This window comes from Parasteatoda tepidariorum, chromosome 4, assembly GCF_982258835.1.
Source record: "Parasteatoda tepidariorum strain Cologne lab strain chromosome 4, Ptep-v5.0, whole genome shotgun sequence".
Taxonomy (NCBI): Eukaryota; Metazoa; Arthropoda; class Arachnida; order Araneae; family Theridiidae; genus Parasteatoda; species Parasteatoda tepidariorum.
In genome coordinates, this window is record NC_141758.1 from 84,782,539 (window position 1) to 84,801,622 (window position 19,084).

General features: G+C 28.3%; 2 protein-coding genes and 1 long non-coding RNA gene across 3 annotated transcripts in view; 2 read left to right on the forward strand and 1 right to left on the reverse strand.

The window, feature by feature from the left end:
* Window positions 1-19,084, reverse strand: part of LOC107441534 (sodium/potassium-transporting ATPase subunit beta-like) — a 151,917-nt gene that overhangs the window by 113,791 nt on the left and 19,042 nt on the right. The gene's annotated exons all lie outside the window — the stretch shown is intronic.
* Window positions 1,642-3,884, forward strand: LOC147811859 (uncharacterized). Its single transcript, XM_087161508.1, has 3 exons — window positions 1,642-1,947; window positions 2,409-2,574; window positions 3,278-3,884. The coding sequence occupies exons 1-3, from the start codon at window positions 1,755-1,757 to the stop codon at window positions 3,849-3,851; spliced, it is 933 nt and encodes a 310-aa protein (XP_087017634.1). The 5' UTR covers window positions 1,642-1,754; the 3' UTR covers window positions 3,852-3,884.
* Window positions 15,104-19,084, forward strand: part of LOC139425925 (uncharacterized) — a 33,364-nt gene continuing 29,383 nt past the window's right edge. The window contains exon 1 of the long non-coding RNA XR_015433162.1: window positions 15,104-15,606. This is a non-coding gene — a long non-coding RNA (uncharacterized LOC139425925). The remainder of the gene's footprint in view (window positions 15,607-19,084) is intronic.

Genomic DNA, 19,084 nt, shown 5'->3' on the forward strand with positions numbered 1-19,084 from the left:
CACACCAAGAAGCACACAATGCATATAGTCAGGTATAAAACCATCAATCATGTTGAAAGTTGGATATAGATTCATTAACACAGATGCTCCTTTAACTCCTTTCACAGCACTACCGGTAGAGATTGCTTTTTCTGCACTCTCAACACAGTCTACAAAGGTTCTTCTTTGAGCCAAGTTTCCATTAAAAGGATAAACACGACAGAATCCTTTTCCTTTCATTATTCTTTCTCCCTCCTCTTCACAAAATCCACAACCGAATTGTCCGTTGAATTGTTTAAAATTTTGCAAAGCGCAACGAGCTGGTGCATCGCTGGTACATACTAAAGTAAAAACTTTAGTCCGTCTAAGAATCTTTTCTCCGTTTCCTTTCTCCATCCATTTTAGGCCTTCTTTTTGCAGCTTATTCAATTCATCAACAAATGGCACCAGGTATTCATTCATATTTGGTTTTTTTCTGCCAAACCACAAGCCACACACCATAATGTTCCTTTTTCTCTCTAGCGGCTCAAGTTCATTAATTTTTACTTGAATCGGCCAAATATCATATCTGCTTTTGCGATAAATCGGAATGCCATCCACGTTAAATTGAATCGATACATTTTCTGAATTCAGCAAACCATCAGTAGACCGATATAAACATCCATCAAGAATGTCTCTGTGAGTATCAGGATTGCTAAATTTGGATTTATAATTGTTAATATTATACAGGAGATCTTCATTTTCAAATTTCAGTTGCAACTGATAAGCAAGGGGCATATATAGAAAAAAATGGCCATTTTTTATCGAATCATCACTATTAAATGATTGTGAGCATGTTTGGCATTCTGAATTTTTATTCTCACTGCATAATTTACAAATGTAGCTATCACAATGGGGACAATAAAGATGAATTTCACATGCATTGCCTATTGATGATGTGCCTTTATAAAACAAGAATTTACTGTCAGGAAGATTACTTGGTGGTAATAGAGCTTTCATTAGCTTTAATAATCCATCAACACAAGTTTTTGAGAGATTAAATTTTATAGAGTAAGCTAAAATGCTCACGAAAGCCTCTAAACTTGTCACACATGCAGAATCATAGAGTGGTTTATTACCATTTTTAATGATATCTTCCAAATCATCTTTCATCGAAAAACTATCTTCCGATGAAATTTCATCATTAATATCTAAATTGTCAGATAAAGTACTCGATTCGCTACTAATTGTTTCATTTATTTCTGGTTCTTCACTCCTACTTTGTATGTTAAGATTTTCCTCGTGAACCTCATTCAGACCAAACCGCGTATTCGATCGGTAACGATATAATGTTCTTCTAGGTAAAGAATCATTATTCCACAAGTATTGCTTATACTTTTTAGACATGATAAACAAATATTTTATAATAAAAGGTAAAATCAAGCGCTTTTTAAAAACATCCAGGGGCAGTTATTGTTTATAAAAATTGTAAACAATATTATAAAATAAACCATGAGTTACGGTTGCAGCTGCTCAATCACTTTGCGATGGAAGAAATAAATTGAAAAAAAAAAAAAAAGGATAGAGACTGATAATCGGGTATTCAACTCACGGCAATCAGATTATTAATGTCTCTTTGAGTACAAATAATTTTTTTATATCTGAATTTCAAAAGGCAATATTGCAGGTAGGTTACGAAATTAGTCTAACAGATATTGGCAATGATTTCTCAGATTTGCTAAAATTTTCTAAAATCTCCACAAGCAACGTGAGAAGAAATAAAATTCAAAGTAAAAATGGATCTAAAAAAAAAAATGAATGTTCTTGTTTACTTCTATGAAGAAAACCAATATTCTGTGTTGAAGTTGAGAAAGGCCGTTGAGCCATGTGAGCTTCGCGCGATGGATTTAGAAAATTGGAATAGAAAGAAATCCGTCGAAACCAGATGGAACAATGAGCTTTATCCCTCTTTTTTCCTGCAATTTGGAGGTAAGTTTCTAATTCTTTAAGTTATCTTTTGCATGCCATATTTTGTTAACGGGGATATTTTAATATTGAGATCTGTCGTTTGGCGATTATTTTGGCGTAGGTGATGATACGAAATTATATTTTACATGGTATATGTTTCCAATTAGACCGTTTTTTAAATTTAAAAACTACTTCTATAAGTTTTATGGGATATTTCCGTATCGTGACCTGGCGCGCCAACTACAATCGCCTAAGTTCTAAACAGATTCTAAATCTGCAAATTTGAAAGAAAAATAATTAATAAGTAGATGGTGCATGGGGGCTTGAACAAAAGATAACAGATAATTTAAAAAATCACACTGAATTGAAATCTAGGTGATATTTTTCTATCCTGATCTGTCGAATCAACTTCAATTGCCAAATTTATTTTAAGGAAGATATGTTTTTTTTTATATTTTAATTTTATGCTTCAAAAATTTCAGAGAATGAAAAAGCCATGGAGCTTTTAATTGATGAATTAGTTGGCGGACGTGTGTCCCTAGAAGAAATTCCCATCCTCCAAGATTCTGAAGATAGATTGAAGATCGATCCTGCTAAATCAACAGATCTCACGCTGACTCAACGGGAGGAAACGCCACAACCTAAGAAGTAACTAAATTTTTTATGTATTGCTACTTAACAATAGCAATAATATATAACAGTAGCTTTTTACCTTATATTTTACAAAAAAGTTTTTAGAACTGCGAGTTAAATTATTTCATTATAGTTGTCTACGGTAAGAACCCCCGTGGCAGAGGTGCGGCGACATTGTCACAGAACAATAGGGGTATTGCAGAGAGATTTTTCTTTTGAAAAGTAAAAAAGATACTTTTCTTTTTTACAAAAATTTACATGTAATATTTGAATTATGCTTTTAGATAATCACTTTTTGACTCGCACAATTTACACCGATTGTATCGTAAATCAATGTAATGTTTCGATTGTATTTTCTGCAGTTATTGATATTGATTTTCATGTGGATTTTAAACATCCCAATATATTTCAAGCAATATTGAAGATTCTAATCGTGTATTATGGCAATAATTATAGTTTACGTTTATATAAAAATATCATATTTGCCACCAACTTGACTAATTGGAGCATGGTATGTGCCAATTAAGTCATTAACAAAATTTTAGGCAACTATTTTCATAGTTTTCGGCAGCTATTTCGTCCATTTTTGTTTCTGTGGTAACCCTGTCTGTCATTTAACAGTCCTGTTTAGTTTGTAGTTACAGTGTTTAAATTAGCTTAGATCATTTTTTTTTATTATAAAATTGTCTTTTACTTAATATCTATTGTTTCTTTTCAGGCTGAAGTTGATGGTTTCCCAGAATAAGAATAAGAGGGAAAAAGATATTATTTCCAAAATCGCTAGTATTCCCCTGTGTGTTGAAAAGTCATGCGTAAAGTGTGAATCTTTACAAACAGAGAACTCAATATTAAAGAAGCAGATTATGGATCTGGCTTTCGACATTAAAGCTAAAGAGGAAGCCATTGAAAATTTCCGCACAAAATATAAGAAACTGAAGTCAAAGTATAGGCAGCAGAAGGACAACAAGACAGAGGCTGAGTTGGATCAGAACCTTGTCAAAATAGGGGAATCTCTTGTTGTGGACAAATATAGACTTGCAATATGCAGGGTGAATGATTTTTCAAAATATACCTGTGATTTACTCGATGTTGTTTTTGGCCGGGAGAGCCTTGCCAAAAGCGTGCTGAAAGGGATAAAGGGATCAACTAAGGAAATACTCAATCCTGTTTATGTGTCTGAAATTATTGGCCATGTGGGCGTTAAATTTGGTGTGAATCCATCGCTTGTGCGCGCCACCATTAGGAACAAACTGAATTCGTGTTCGAAAGCTTTATTAAAAAAAGAAAAATAAATCTTGTTTTTTTATTCTTATTTTTTTTTAAAATCTTGTTGGTTTTATTTATTTAGCACTATAGAATATAGTAGACAATATATATGTTTTGTTCAAAATAGTTTTGCACTTATGTGTAATGAAGTCAACCAATGGAATATTTCATTTGTAAGTATCATACAAACTTTACAATAAATCTGCAAAGTTTTTTCTTGGCTTATACAGAATTTTTCTGAGGAAATATGAGTTTGTTCAGTCAAAGCCATTTTTTTTTCTTCAGAAAATCAGTATGCTAATAGGGGTAATTAACTTAAAATTTTTTTCACTGAAATATATGTTTAGGAAAAGTGATCTGAAGTGTAAATATAATATGTTTTTCTTCAGGATGTGTATTCATGTTAAAATTTTTAGATTTCAATTCTCTGATAAAAAATCATCTAGTCATATGGTAGCGATTACCTAATCATTTTAAAATTAGTTGTGACTGAACATATAATATTGGTAATCGCACCTTATGTTACAAGTTTTAAATTAATTTTCACTAATACATGTTGATTAAAAAACAATTTCATTAGTAATTCACATTATTTCTCTACAAATTTATTCAAAGCGAATCCATTTATCAGTTTATTGTGCTGCATTTAGGGCAATTAGCATTGTCTCTATTTTATGTGCAAAATTAATGATTTTAATTTCTTTTTTTTTTTATTTATTTATTTGCCGAAATATATCCATTGCTAGTTTGAAAACTCTACATTTAATACTTGAGAATGCAGTATTTTAGGGTATAAAATAGTTGTTTCATTCATACAAATTGGAAATTATTCTTTTTTTTATTTTTAATTGATTATCATGTTTTCCTCTCTGTAAAATTCCAACAAGGCTCCATGGAGAGATTTCGGATAAAATTTTGATTTTATTTTTACAAAAGATGTCTTTATTTTGACTTCTTAAGAATGTGTTTACACATTAAATTTTTTGCAGATTTCAATTCTGATATTAAAAAATAGGGGAAATTTTAGAATTAGATGTGATTGAATAATATTAGTATAATCACCATGTGTTATGAATTTTCAATTAAATTTTACTAATGCCTTTTGATTACAAAACAATATCATAACTGAGTCACATTTCTGTATAAATTTATTCAAAACAAATCTATATTATCAGTTTTTGTGTTACATTTAGCACAAAAAACATTGTCTCTATTTTGTGTGCAAAAGTAATGATTTAAATTTTTTTTTTTTTTGTTTTTATTTGGCAAAATATATCCATTTGCCAATTTACAAACTGACAAAAAAGCCATATTTTAGTGTATAAAAAATAGTTGTTCATTGATACAAATTGAAATATTTTTTTGTTGTTTATTTTAAATTTATTATTGTGATTTTCTACGGTAAAATTCCGAAGTTCCAGGAAGATAGCGATAAAATTTCAATTTTATTTTTAAAAAACATGTTTTGCTTTTTATTTTAGCATTTATTAAAATGACTAATATTTTGAAATCTTTTAGGTTTTTTTTTAAAAAAGAAAATAAATTAGTAAACTTACTAGTTTTAAATTTGCAAAAAATATGTTTCTTAATGTTATCGATGAATGAATTAAAAACAAATTGCAAAAATTCTTTTAAAAAACTGCAGTTTGAAGACTGCGGTGATTTGGCCCATAGCACTACAGAATTTTTGAAGTCGAAGAACTACAAAATTACTACAGTTTTTAAACCGCAGTAGTATTATTAAACTGCAGTTATTTCGAAGTTGATCTGCAAAATAACTGTAGTTATTTCGAAGTTGATCTACTGCAAAATAACTGTAGTTATTTCGAGGTTGAGCTACTGCAGAATAACTGCAGTTATTTCGAAGTTGATCTACTGTGAAATAACTGCAGTTTATAAACTGTAGTAATTTTGTAGTTCTTTGACTTCAAAAATTCTGCAGTGCTATGGGCCAAATCACCGCAGTCTTCAAACTGCAGTTTTTCTTTAAATTTTCTGCAGTTTATTTTTAGCTGGGGATCCTAACATTTTAAATATTCCTTCGACATTTTCATTCTGTAAATTTTTTACTCGCACTTTATAGAATAAGATCTATATAAATTGATTGAAAAACTCAACAAATTTATGCAATTTTGAAAAATTATTTTAAAGCTTATTGTCTCGATAGCAACAAACCAAAAGACAAAATGTAATATTCTGCTTTACTTGTAAGGAAAAATTGATTAAAAAGCAGAAAAATTATTAACTTTCACAGATTTTCTGAAGATTTTAATGTTCTACATAGTGTTACATATAATATATAATACAATAATTTATAATTAAATGTCCATTCCTTTATTCTCATTTTAATTTTCATTTTTATTTTCAATTTTAATTTAGTTGTCTATACGTATTTTAAGTTGCTTATCGAAGTATTTGATCTCTAAAAGTTTATTTGATTTAGAACTGTAACAGTGAAATTGCTTTAAACCCAAAAAAAAAATTATCAAATAGGTCAAAGTGAGTATGCTAATCAATTTTAAGATTTTGGCCTACAAATAAGAATATATAAAACAAATTAAAATAATAGACTATGGATAACGCGAATAAACTGGTTTGATGAGTTTGGCCTGCAAATGAAAAAAAAACTGTTAGTTTACACCAGTGTTTCCCAAAGTGTGGTACGCGTACCCCCAGGGGTACAGGAACAGTTTAGAGGGGGTACGCATTCTTATGCAAAATATCTTGCAACAAACGAAAATTTAAAAAAAAAATTATTTGCAAACAAATCTAGCTATGAAAATTTATGATTACGCATTTTTCTATTGGCTATCTTTTGCAGTTAATAGTTAATAACTAGTGGTGTCAACAGCCAGTTGTGATTTTTAACTTGTGTGCAATTTTTAGAGTAAAAAATGCATTCATTTTTTATTGGTGGTAGGGTAAACTAACCAGTGAAGGAACACTTAAGCTTCGCTTGCCTTTTAAAAAATCATATTAATTTCAAAATTCGTTATTTTAGTTAAATGACAGTGTCAACATATTTGTTACTAATTGCAAATTATGTAAAAAAAATTGTAGAGAACTTACATAATATTGTTTTAAAGTTTTGGAGGCTCAAATAACAAGTAGTAAGAAGACCAAGTGAAGGAACAGCTCTTACCAGTGAAGGAACGCCCAGTAAAGGAACACTTAATTTTAGTTATTTTTTAATGCTCTTTATGAATTTATAAGCCACACAAATATTTAAAAACAAGCCTATTCTTGAAATTATAACATATAAATACTTGGAAAAAGTTAACTTTTTTTTGTAATCATGAATTGAAAATTAAAGTGTCAACATATTAACACATACTGTTCATTCACTGGGAAATCTATGCCCAGTAAAGGAACATACCTGTTCCCTCACTGGTTAGAAGTTGTTTTCCGTATTTTTAACATACTTTTGATGCGGAACATAACTAAAGGTACAAGAAAATTAAAGTTTATCTTTTATTTTCATCAACTTAGAAAAAACCCAGTAAAGGAACACTTGTTCCTTCACTGGTTTTTCATCGTTTGGTGATCCAGTGAATAAACACCCCCTTATCTCAGTACTTTATTATGCTATGATGCTTTAAAAAAAATAAAACGTAACTTCAATAACTATATTTTGAATTCTCTTTTTCACAGTGAGAAAAATAAAACTATTACATGCAATTAATTCCACTTCAAACATATAAATACAAACACTCATCTTATAATTTTTTCAAAGAAACAAGGTGCTGCAGAGATAATAACAATTTCAAAAAATTTTCCAGAGAAGTCTATTTGACCAGGTAATCCAAAACATTGCTAGATGACTTCCTATTGTTTGGCAGTAAGCTATTGTTACCAATCAATCTAAAGAAAAACTTTCAAATTCTTATTTTTAATCAATACATATGAAATGTTCCTTCACTGGTTGGCTTACCCTACACGGCGCTGCGAAAAATTTAGAAAGGGTACACAAAAGTCATAAGCTTGGGAAACACTGGTTTACACCAAATCGAATAGTTTTTCTGAATAAAGTCTATACTATCATCATAACTGAATTAGTTTTGTACTGAATAAGTCTTTCTATCATCATTATTGATCTTTAACACTTGCTAGCAACAAAAAGAAATTCATATTCGGTAATTAGGGGATTAAAAATAAGTTAAAAAATATACATTTTCATCAACTCCCAGATTTCATCTCACTTGAAACATTACTTAAACCTGTACACATCCTACAACCCATCGAGACGAAACATTAAAAGTAAAAAATTCTCGACGAAAGCTTACTCGTGTATTTAGTTATCCAAAAACAAACAACATGCAAATAGTTTGCTGACACATTTCTCCTTTTTTTCCCGAACTCAGCTTTACTCTAAATGAGCTTAGTGTCCCTTATTTCCAGAATAAAAAGACGCCACTGAAGGATATATTCATCCCGAGGGAAGTTAGACATCCTAACTCATTTAGATCTAATCTATCCAAGCATCACTCACTGTTAATCCAGTGGGACGGACAGGAATACATAGACTAAGAGCAAATGTAGACCAAAAAATAAAATATTCAGTCAGTTAAGGTTCCTATAAAAGGAGCGTCGGATGGGCTATGTTTTATTCAGGAAAAAAAGTTTGTCTGTACAGAGTTTTAACACCAATGTTTCTTTAATTAAAGGGAAACAAGTCGGAAATGTTCTGTTTTATAGGAAAAGAGAGATTTATCAGAACAAATTCCCTAAACGCTGGAGTGTCTAAATCAAGAACACTGCTAGCTATTTTTTTTGACTACGCAATATTCTAAATAGTTAGAATTTTAATTCTAAAATTACAGTAAAATAACAGGCAGCAGTTTACCCATTCAATTAACCCGAAAATTTTACGGTTGAAAAAAATTAACTTTGTGGGTTTTTAAACCATTGTCAACTAGCATGGTTAAAAAACCACGAATGCAAAAAAAACATGAATGCAAAACTATACGGTTTTTTAACCATTTACAACTAGCATGGTTTCAAAACCGTAAAAAAAATTTTCAACTGGACATAGAAGCTAGGCTTTTCGATAAGTGAAATATTGTGGTGTCGACAATGGGCCTCGAACTCTTATTCTGTCGCTCATGACAGATTAGCACTCTGGGCTATAATATGTACCTAGCTGCCAGGAACTAAGTGACTTTATTAGGTGGGCCTAGTTGGTGCGGTAAAATTCGGGTTGTTTAACTGTATTAGATGAAAGCAGTTAATAAATTGTTTTCTCATAATTTACATCTATAATACGATCTTATTTATCGTCATTTGACTATATAGTTTGAATATGGTAAAATAACAATTTAATAGATTGTTATTTAACCATTTTTTCCGAGAAATTTCGAGCAGTGTTTAAAGAAAACGTCATGAATGTTATGTTTAAATATATGAAGACATTTTTTTAAAGATTTTAACATAAACATTGTCTTAAAAAGGAAATCATTTCTTTCCAGAAAAAGGAGACTTATTCGAATATTTTTTTAACCGAGCATCGTCTGGGTATGGAACATTAGCATTTTTTAATATCTAATGTCCTATAAAAAAAAATAAAGAGTTTTTTTTTAGTAAGTCGAAGAAAAAACTTACATGTGCATTTAGTTATGTCTACCCCCTCCAAAAAAAACATGAAAATACTTTGCTGACATATTTCATCTCATTTCTACTTTTTCCTAGACCTCAGCTTCATTCTAAATACAATTACTGTCTCTTCCCTGGAATAAAAAAACTTCAATGAAGAATCCAAATCCAGTGGGACTGACAGATACACATAGACTAAGAGTAAATGCAGACCAACAAATAAAACAAGCCGTCAAATAGTGTCCTATTTAGAAAACGTCGGTAATGTTCTTGTTCATGCAAGAAAAAAAAGGTTTGTTCGAACAGTTATATCACTAATGCTTCTTTAATCAAGGAAATGTCGGAAATATTCTGTTTTATTCTAAAAAGAAAGAAATTTTTCAAACTACAATTGCTTAGTTCTAGAAAACTAGTGTCTAATTTTTTTAATTAGATTATGCTTTGCAGTATGCGAAAGAAGAATTCTATCTTAAACAAAAAAAAGTTCTATCACTGACTTTTTCTTATAAGAGAAATGCTCAAAGTTTACTATTTTGCCCAACAAAAATGGTTTATTCGAATTATTTTTCTAAATGGGAATGTTTTTTTTTAATTTGGAACATTAAAATAAAAAAAGATTAAATTATTTGTATATTTAGTTACCTTTTCCCCCAAAAAAATATACATGTAATTAAGCTCATTTACAGCATTCTGTTTCTTTTTCCCCGAAATCAACTTCCTTCTAAAGCCTTACTGTCCCTTCCTAGAATAAAAATACTAGGGATTTAGTCATTCCAAGGGTAGTTTGACAGCCGGACTCAATTAGATCTAATTTATCCAAGTATCACTCACTGTTAATCCAGTGGGACGAACAAAAACAAATTGACTAGGAACAAATGTAAACCAACAAATAAAATGTTTAGTGGAATAGTTTCTTATAAAGAGAACTACGAAGTTTTTATTTTTTTATTTTGTCTCATTAAAATAAATACCGAATTTTTCCCATTTTATGCACAAAATGAAATATTTTACAAACTACGTATGTTTGAAACAAACATATGTTTGAAAATAGAAAGACAAACTATATCATAGATGCATAATACTCTATGAAGGAAGAGTTAAAAGTGTTTTGATATATAACGAACGTAAAATTTCTCGGACGACTTTCTGACTTAAACAATTGTTAGAATCTTAAACGCAGTTATATTTTTGAAGTTATACTTCTTATGTGACTTCCAACAAGGTTGCGTTAAACGTTTAACGCTATATTTTTATTGACCGGGAAATCACGTTGAAGGATCCAGTTTTCCCTCATTCATTTCCATATTGTTTTGGTTCTCACTAGCATAAAAATAGTAAAAGTCATAAGAGTATTTTTTTTCTATAAATATTTTTTAGTCTGTTTTGATACACATATAATTTAATAGGGTAGTACTTTTTATTTTCAAATTTAGTGGATAACAATTGTAAAAAATGAGTGAAAACAATCCCACGGACAATGCGACGGATTTAAGGTTATGTCAAGGTACGTCTCTTGTGAATATCAATTGATTGTTTCTCTTCTGAAATTACATTATGACGCATTCACATACATTATTAATACAAATACATTTTCCAGGGCGAGACGATGAGGCAACCACAAGCACTTCCACTGGTTCAAGAGGTCGACGAGGGGAAAATGCACAGTATTACCGTGATTATAGAGCACGGAAGCGAGCGGAGCAGGAAAAAGAGTCGTTGAATAGAACCAGTGATCCTTCTACGACTGCTGATTCTTCTACCATTAACGTCGCAGGTTGCGAAGTTTAACTTCTTCCGCGAGGAGGGACTCCACGCACTATTTTTATTATTAAGTTTGTTTTTTTAATTACTGTTCTACAAAAGAAACTTCAAAAGTGTTCTGTTTATGAAAGAAAAAAGTTTGCCCAAACACTTATTTACCATTCTGAGAGATTTTAGAATTATTTACACCAGTTATATGAAAGCTCAGTTTTGTGTTAATTTGAAAAAAGTGTTTTTTCACATAAAATTTAGAATTGTTCAACATTAAATTCGGAGAAAAACTACATCACAGTTTCTACCGCGTACACTTACTTAAAAAATGGTGAATCGGAATTGTTTTGTTTTATATGCAAAGAAAATTTGCTCGAACGATTTTTCTAAACGAATTTGAATCTAAGACTTATGTTTGTTTAAATATTTATCAGACTGTTACATTAACAACATTTTTTTTAACACGTTTGTCTTTTGAAAGAAACTTCAAAAATAATTTGTTATTCAAAACAAAATGCTTGCCGATTTTCTTTCCCCGCGTTCGCAAATCCTTATTCAAAATAATGTTATTTTTAAAATATATGATATCCAATGGAAGAAAAGTAAGAAAGGCTTAGTATTCTGCTATGAAAATTAAAATTTTTCTCCAATGAAAATTAAAAAAATAATGAGAATCAGTTAGGTATGTGATATAATTATTCCTTTAATACGTGTTTTGATAAAGAATAATGTGCTTCTTAATTAATACAGTAATAATCTTGAATCAGCGCAATATTTATTAAATTATATTCTGTTGAGAAAAGAACAACATATCTGACGCTTAAATTAGTTAAAAAAATTTAGCGAAGAAAAATACACGATTGTTTGTTTCATTACGTAGATTTAACTACAATATTAGCAGCATCGTTGATATTAAAATTATGAAATAAAAAATATATTCATTTTACTACGTGACTTCTTTAATTAATATTTCAAAAGTTGTTGAATTATCGCGTTTTCCCATTTTTTCCATTAAAGCGTTTATTCGCGTTTTTCTATTTTTTTCTATTAATTAATCATTAACAGAAGGTTAATGATTTTGCATTCAAATCCTCAAAACAATTTAAATATGCGAAACAGCTATAAACAAAAGTTTTTTCCTAAACTTTAAACTGAAGTCATTTATTATTATAGCATTAACATCTGTATTGCTAATTAGGGGGAATATTTCATGATAAAAGTTTAATTATCGCACAACTGACAAGTAAAGGGATTGCTAATCGCACGACACTAATATATTTTTCGTTAAGTTTATGAATTTATTCCTTTTTCTATCCAAAAACGTCTAGCCTTTTTTTTTAATTTTTTAATTAATTATGAAGAAAAATATATTTAAAGCTCATAAGGAATAAAAACACTTTCATATAGTTTTATTATCTATTATTATAATTTTTAAACGTCATTTTTAGTTCTTACGAAAATATCTGTCATTAACTCTTCAGTGTCAAGATTTTGCCTTAATTCTTTTTCTTTATTTTTAATTATGATTTCAATTTAAAATAATAAAACAAATTTTATTTGATAAGAAAAAAATTTCTCAATATCTTTAAAACCTATGTTATCAACTAAAATTTATGAAAATGAATTTGATAGTTCTGAAAACTACAAGTTTATATAACGGTATTTAATAATGATAACAGTTTAACGTTTAATAATATTGGAAGCAATATTAAATAATTATTTAAAGGATTAAATTCTGAAAAAAAATCATTTTGATCGCAAATTAACTTAACTTCTTATTGTGCAAAATAAGCTTAAAAACGTTAGCTAATATTTGTAAAGACATGTATATCGTAAATACAGCGTTTCAATCATTTAATTCGAGAGCAGCAATGGTTCTGGGGGAAAAGCAAAAAAACGGATCATCCTCAATCATTTTTGATCAAATAATCGAATCTTCACATTCTAGGTCTCATTTTTAATGATTCTAGGGGGTGACCTCAAGTATGTTAATTAACTATTTCAGACGATTATTTAAGTTACGAAATTAGATACAAAAACGTACTTTGCCTGAATAAACATTCTATTTTTAGACGGATTTAGATTATTGATCTCCAAAATATAGGGGGTAGCTGCAATCTGGGAAATAGGGTCACTAATAGTTAGGTCAGGAGAGCGGTCAAAAGTATTGACCCCTTCATGTTAATCTTATTTTTTACGTATTTCTCCAAATCTCGAGAATTTTTTAAATGACCTGAAAGGTTTTTCCACACAATTATAAATTTCATTTTTCCAAAGATAAATCTAGTAAATATTTATTATTTTATTTCGTAATAGTCGAAAAAAAATTGCATTTTAAGGTATACAATTGCTTATTTCATTTTAAAGAATGTAACTTTACATTGCAAAATACAAAGTTAGAGCGAAATTGGTCAAGTAGTTCCAGAAAAATCGGATTTAAAAAAAGTCGCATTTATAAAATTCCATTCAAACAAGTTAAAATCTACTCTCTTGCAGTAATTTGACAATATTTTGATAGAAGCTATCTTACAAGATAGTTTAAAAAAGGAAAGACATTTCACAATGTCAAAACTTTTGTAAATTTCCTATTTTAAGTTATTAAAAATACTTTTCTAAATTAAATTTATATACAATAACGAAATTCTTTTAGTTAAACTTTTTGCTACATTTATCCATTTTGACTATGTGTTATTGCAAATCAGTATAAAAATTTAAATACAAAATATATAATAATACTTTAAATAATACTGTAAATACTTAACAGTTCAAAACGACAAAACCTGAATAAATTTCCTATTTAAAGTTATAAAACTACCTTTCTTAGTTAAATTTAAGTCTTTTATGTGCAAAAACGTAATTTTTTTAGTTAAACTCCTTACTGCATTTATCCATTTTGCCTATCTGTTATCGAAAATAAATATAAAAAATTTAAATACTAAATAATACTTAACAATCTTTAAATAATACTTTAAGTAATACTTTAAATACTTGAAAATGGTTCAAAATAACAAAACTTAATACTTAATAATCTTTAAATAATACTTTAAATAATACCTTAAATACATGAAAATGGTTCAAAATAGCAAAACCTTCATAAATTTACTATTTTAAGCTATAAAAACTACCTTTCTAAATTAAATTTAAGTCTTTTATAAGCAAAAACGTAATTTTTTTAGTTAAACTCATTACTGCAACTATCCATTTTGCCTATCTGTTATCGAAAATAAATATGAAAAATTTAAATGCTAAATAATACTTAATAATCTTTAAATAATACTTTAAATAATACCTTAAATACTTGAAAATGGTTCAAAATAACAAAACTTTTATAAATTTACTATTTTAAGCTATAAAAACTACCTTTCTAAATTAAATTTAAGTCTTTTATATGCAAAAACGTAATTTTTAGTTGAACTCCTTACTGCATTTATCCATTTTGCCTATCTGTTATTGCAAATCAGTATAAAAATTTAATTACAAAATATTTTTATTAATACTTTAAATAATACTGTAAATACAGTTCAAAGCGACAAAACTTAAATAGATTTCCTAATTAAAGCTATAAATTACCTTTCTAAATTAAATTTAAGTCTTTTATAAGCAAAAACGTAATTTTTTTAGTTAAATTCATTACTGCAACTATCCATTTTGCCTATCTGTTATCGAAAATAAATGTAAAAAATTTAAATACTAAATAATACTTAATAATCTTTAAATAATGCTTTAAATAATACCTTAAATACTTGAAAATAAAACTTTTATAAATTACCTATTTTAAGCTATAAAAACTACCTTTCTAAATTAAATTTAAGTCTCTTATATACAAAAACGTAATTTTTAATTGAACTCCTTCCTTATCCATTTTGCCTATCTGTTATTGTAAATCAATATAAAAATTTAAATACTAAAACATTCATTTTTCTTTCCAAGTGCTTAACAAAGCATAAATTATTGATTTTATTCATTAGCTCATTCCAATTCATTAAAACTTCTCCCATTCTCAATTGCACAAGCATTTTCTTTGAGTGTGCAATAAAAACACACTCCATTAGAATAATTCACTTTCTCCACGTATTTTCGGTCAACAAAAAAAGCTCCTAATCCAATATTTTTTCTAGTAATTGATTCCCCCCTTTTCGCAATGCAAAATCAGCAATGACCTTTTCGCCAAATAAGGGTTAGGATTTCTCAATCAGATTGCCCACATGCTCAATTTTCGAATAGATATTCTGACAGAATACTTCATCTTATTGCCTTTCTAGATAACGAGGCCACGAAGAGAGATAATGGGTTACCCGGTAGAATTTCATTTCTTCGTTTTTCCTTTGCCGATTTCTTCAAGAAAAACTATTTTCATCAAAGTTCTGCTCCTAGATGCTTTTATTGAGATTTATTTTTGCATGTACTGAGTGTTGGTATGAGTTTGTACAAACATTTTAGGTAGGTATATGAAAACATTTTCAATGTAAAAAATAATATTATTTTCTTTAATGAATATAAATTTTTTTTAACTTATACTGCGAATTCTTCATTATACTGTCTCAAATACGTATTTGGGCTCTAAATTGTTTTTTTTTTATAATTTAAAACAATAAAAGGGTTCCATAAGAAAAGCTAGTTATAGAATTATAATTTTATACAAATTTTATTAATTTAGTATTAAAATTAAACTAGCTTTGTTTTTAAATACTTAGCAGAACAAAAAATCTGATATTCTGTAAATTTTATTTGCAATTAGTACCGATAAATCCCTGAATTACTCTAATTAAAAAAGTATTGCTGTACAAATTACGGTATAATATTTTGCAATAAAACTCGATGTTGTTATTGTTATCGAAGACCATAAGGGAGAGGTTCTTGTTCTCCAGTGGTGCCATCTACGGCAAAAAATTCGACTTCTGCCGCCCCCAGGCGTCACACCCGTTTATAATTCGGACCCATTCATACATCCATTTATTCGTCCACAGATCATAATTTTGACACTAGAGAACGATCAATCTCCAATTCAGTACCCCCAGAGGTACTGATTTTTTAATGGGAACATGGAGGACTTTGTGATCCGACAGATTCAACGTGCACCAGTCACCATTTACTACACGGGGAGTGTATGGCCGGCTGGATTCGAACTCCCATCCTCTCAGTCGTGAGTCCAGCTCTCTGCCAAGCAAGCTATCCCGGCCAGAAAACTCGATATTACGATAAAATGGATTTTACGGATGATACACCCAAAGTGCCGATACTTTATACCATAATTTAATCCATTTAATTTATAATATTTGTACAATGTAGAGTGCATTATACCTTTTTTGCCTAAATACCAGTTTGAGAATAATACCTCATATATTAGTATTAAATACCATAAATTAGCAAGAAAAAACTAAAACCAAATTTCATACGCAAAATATATTGTTTTTGTTCCGAAATTCGAAAAACTCGTTACATTCTAATACAAATGGCTAAAAAATAGTTAACTTTAAAGGTGTGTAAGTTTTAATTACAAAAATCTTAAAAAAGAAGTGTTTACTGTATGATAATAAAAAAAAAAAATTTTTAAAAAAAGATAATATTTTTTATTCTATTGAACAGCGCAAAAAACTTCCTACGGCTTCCTTATCTTGCGGATGCTTAATTGATATTGTAGTTTTATTTTATTGCATACAGTAAGTACTTTAATAATTATAATCATACGAAAATTTTCTCAACTTTACATTTTATGTTACTTAATTGCAATTTAAATTACTTACAAAAATATTTACAATTGTTTCGGATAATTTTATATAAAGCAATGCAAAATTTTCTTCAGTCTAGATTACGTTTTATTATCTCGTTTATTTTACGGTTGTATATCAATTTACGAAATATGATTGACAAATTTTTACTTAAGAATTAAAAGGTTTAGTGCATCCTATGCAAGAGCGAAGTTATTTATTTTAGAACTAAACTGTCAAACTATGAAAAAATTTCTATAAGAATAATACGTTTTGTCATTAATAAAATTTAAAAAAAACAATAATTAAAACAATATGTGCCAGATTTTTGGTGAAAAAAGATTTTTTAGGAACTTTTTATAAGATTCAAAAGATTCTTTATGAATAGGATTACTTTTAAAAAACAAACGGGATAATAGTTGAGAAAATGGTGCATTTAAAAGTTTTGTTGATCTAATACCTAAAAGAATTCTTTGAAAATCTAGTTAAAAAAGAAAAATTCATTCTGTAAAAGACGATATTTTATTAACCTTCGTTACAACTAAGTAATTTAATATTCAAAATCTATCCTATAACTAGTAAATTGAAAAGCAAACAATTTGTCTAAAATACGTCTCGTAGTAGTTCAAATGACTTGAAATAATTTGAAATGCATTAAAAACTAATTTAAAGAAATTATGTATTATATAAAATATATTAAATGAAATAAATTAAATTAAATATATAAAAACTATTTTTATTTTAAAATATTTTGTATTATTCCACACACGCATTTAATTTCTTTTTGTAATTCTTAATTGAGTAATTTTAATGCCGTTAAAATAATTTTAATGTCTTCAAACTGCTAAAAAATAATTTTTATATGCAAAATTTAAATATTTTAACAATATGATTTTATATTTCAAATTACGTTAAAAATTATAATGATTATTTTAAGAGCATTAAACATAAATATAGCATTAAAATATATTAAATATCATTCTATATTAAAGAATATTTTAAGAAGATTTCTACTAAATGCTTCTTGAATAAGGATATATTTATTTACTCAAATAAGTTTAATTATGAAAGCACTGTTTACCTGACACATTTAAAAGCATAACAAGCAAGCCAATGACATAAATACATGTTTCTCATTTAATACGTTTAATTGATCAATGACTTTAATATCGAAAATACCCGCAAGGGCAAATCGTAATTAATGATTCTCCAAAGAGAGAAAAATCAATATTTGATTCGATATTATCATAACACACTTCATTCGCAAAATGATTTGATTGAAAAGTTGATTTGAAATGACATAATATATATATATATATATATATATATATATATATATATATATGTATATATATATATATATATATATATATATATATATATATATATATATATATATATATATATATATATATATATATATATATATATATATATATATATATATATATATATATATATATATATATATATATATATATATATATATATATATATATATATATATATATATATATATTATACCCCAAACATTTATTCGCTTGATGATATATTCAAAATATTGACATCAATCTTTTTATTTTATTTTAAAACCGACGTTGAACAGTCAACCCAATTCTGAGTTGACAACTACGAATAATAAACACCATAGCCATAAAATTTTGAACCCAACCCAGAAGACAAGGAAACTCCTGGATTAAGTATTGGGATTCGTGGAGACTTTTTGATGGAAATGACCTACATTTGCATTACATAAAGAGGAAAACCTGTAAAACCTCCCACTGTTAGCTCGACGGCAATTTTATTCTAACCCATAATCCGTCTACCACTAAGGACATTTTATGTCAGCACAGTGGTTGATACGAGCCAGGAGCAGAATTTGCATCAACCAGCCACCACTGGGATTCGAACTTGGGCATCCTCATTGGGAGGCGAATGCTCTATCCCCTGAGCTGGGGCTCTGAAATCAATTAGAAGAAGAAGAAGAAAATAAGCAATGAATGAATGTTTGAGTTACGAATATTTGTTGTATTTTAAAACTAAGAAATCTAAGAACTTTTAAAAAAATGCATTTTCTCGAGCCATTAAGATTGTGTCCTAGAACGTGAAGATCCGATCATCAGATTAAGAGTTATTCTGGGTTTTCCATATTTTGTTGCAATGTACATATTTACAAATAGCTTACACCTTAATAAGCTCCAATTAACAAT

Excerpts from the sequence above, each read along its gene's own strand:
- LOC147811859 (XM_087161508.1), top strand. The coding sequence starts at position 1,755 with ATGGATCTAAAAAAAAAAATGAATGTTCTTGTTTACTTCTATGAAGAA. Across the intron at positions 1,948-2,408 it reads TTTTTTCCTGCAATTTGGAG|AGAATGAAAAAGCCATGGAG; the intron begins GTAAGTTTCTAA and ends CAAAAATTTCAG. Across the intron at positions 2,575-3,277 it reads GAAACGCCACAACCTAAGAA|GCTGAAGTTGATGGTTTCCC; the intron begins GTAACTAAATTT and ends GTTTCTTTTCAG.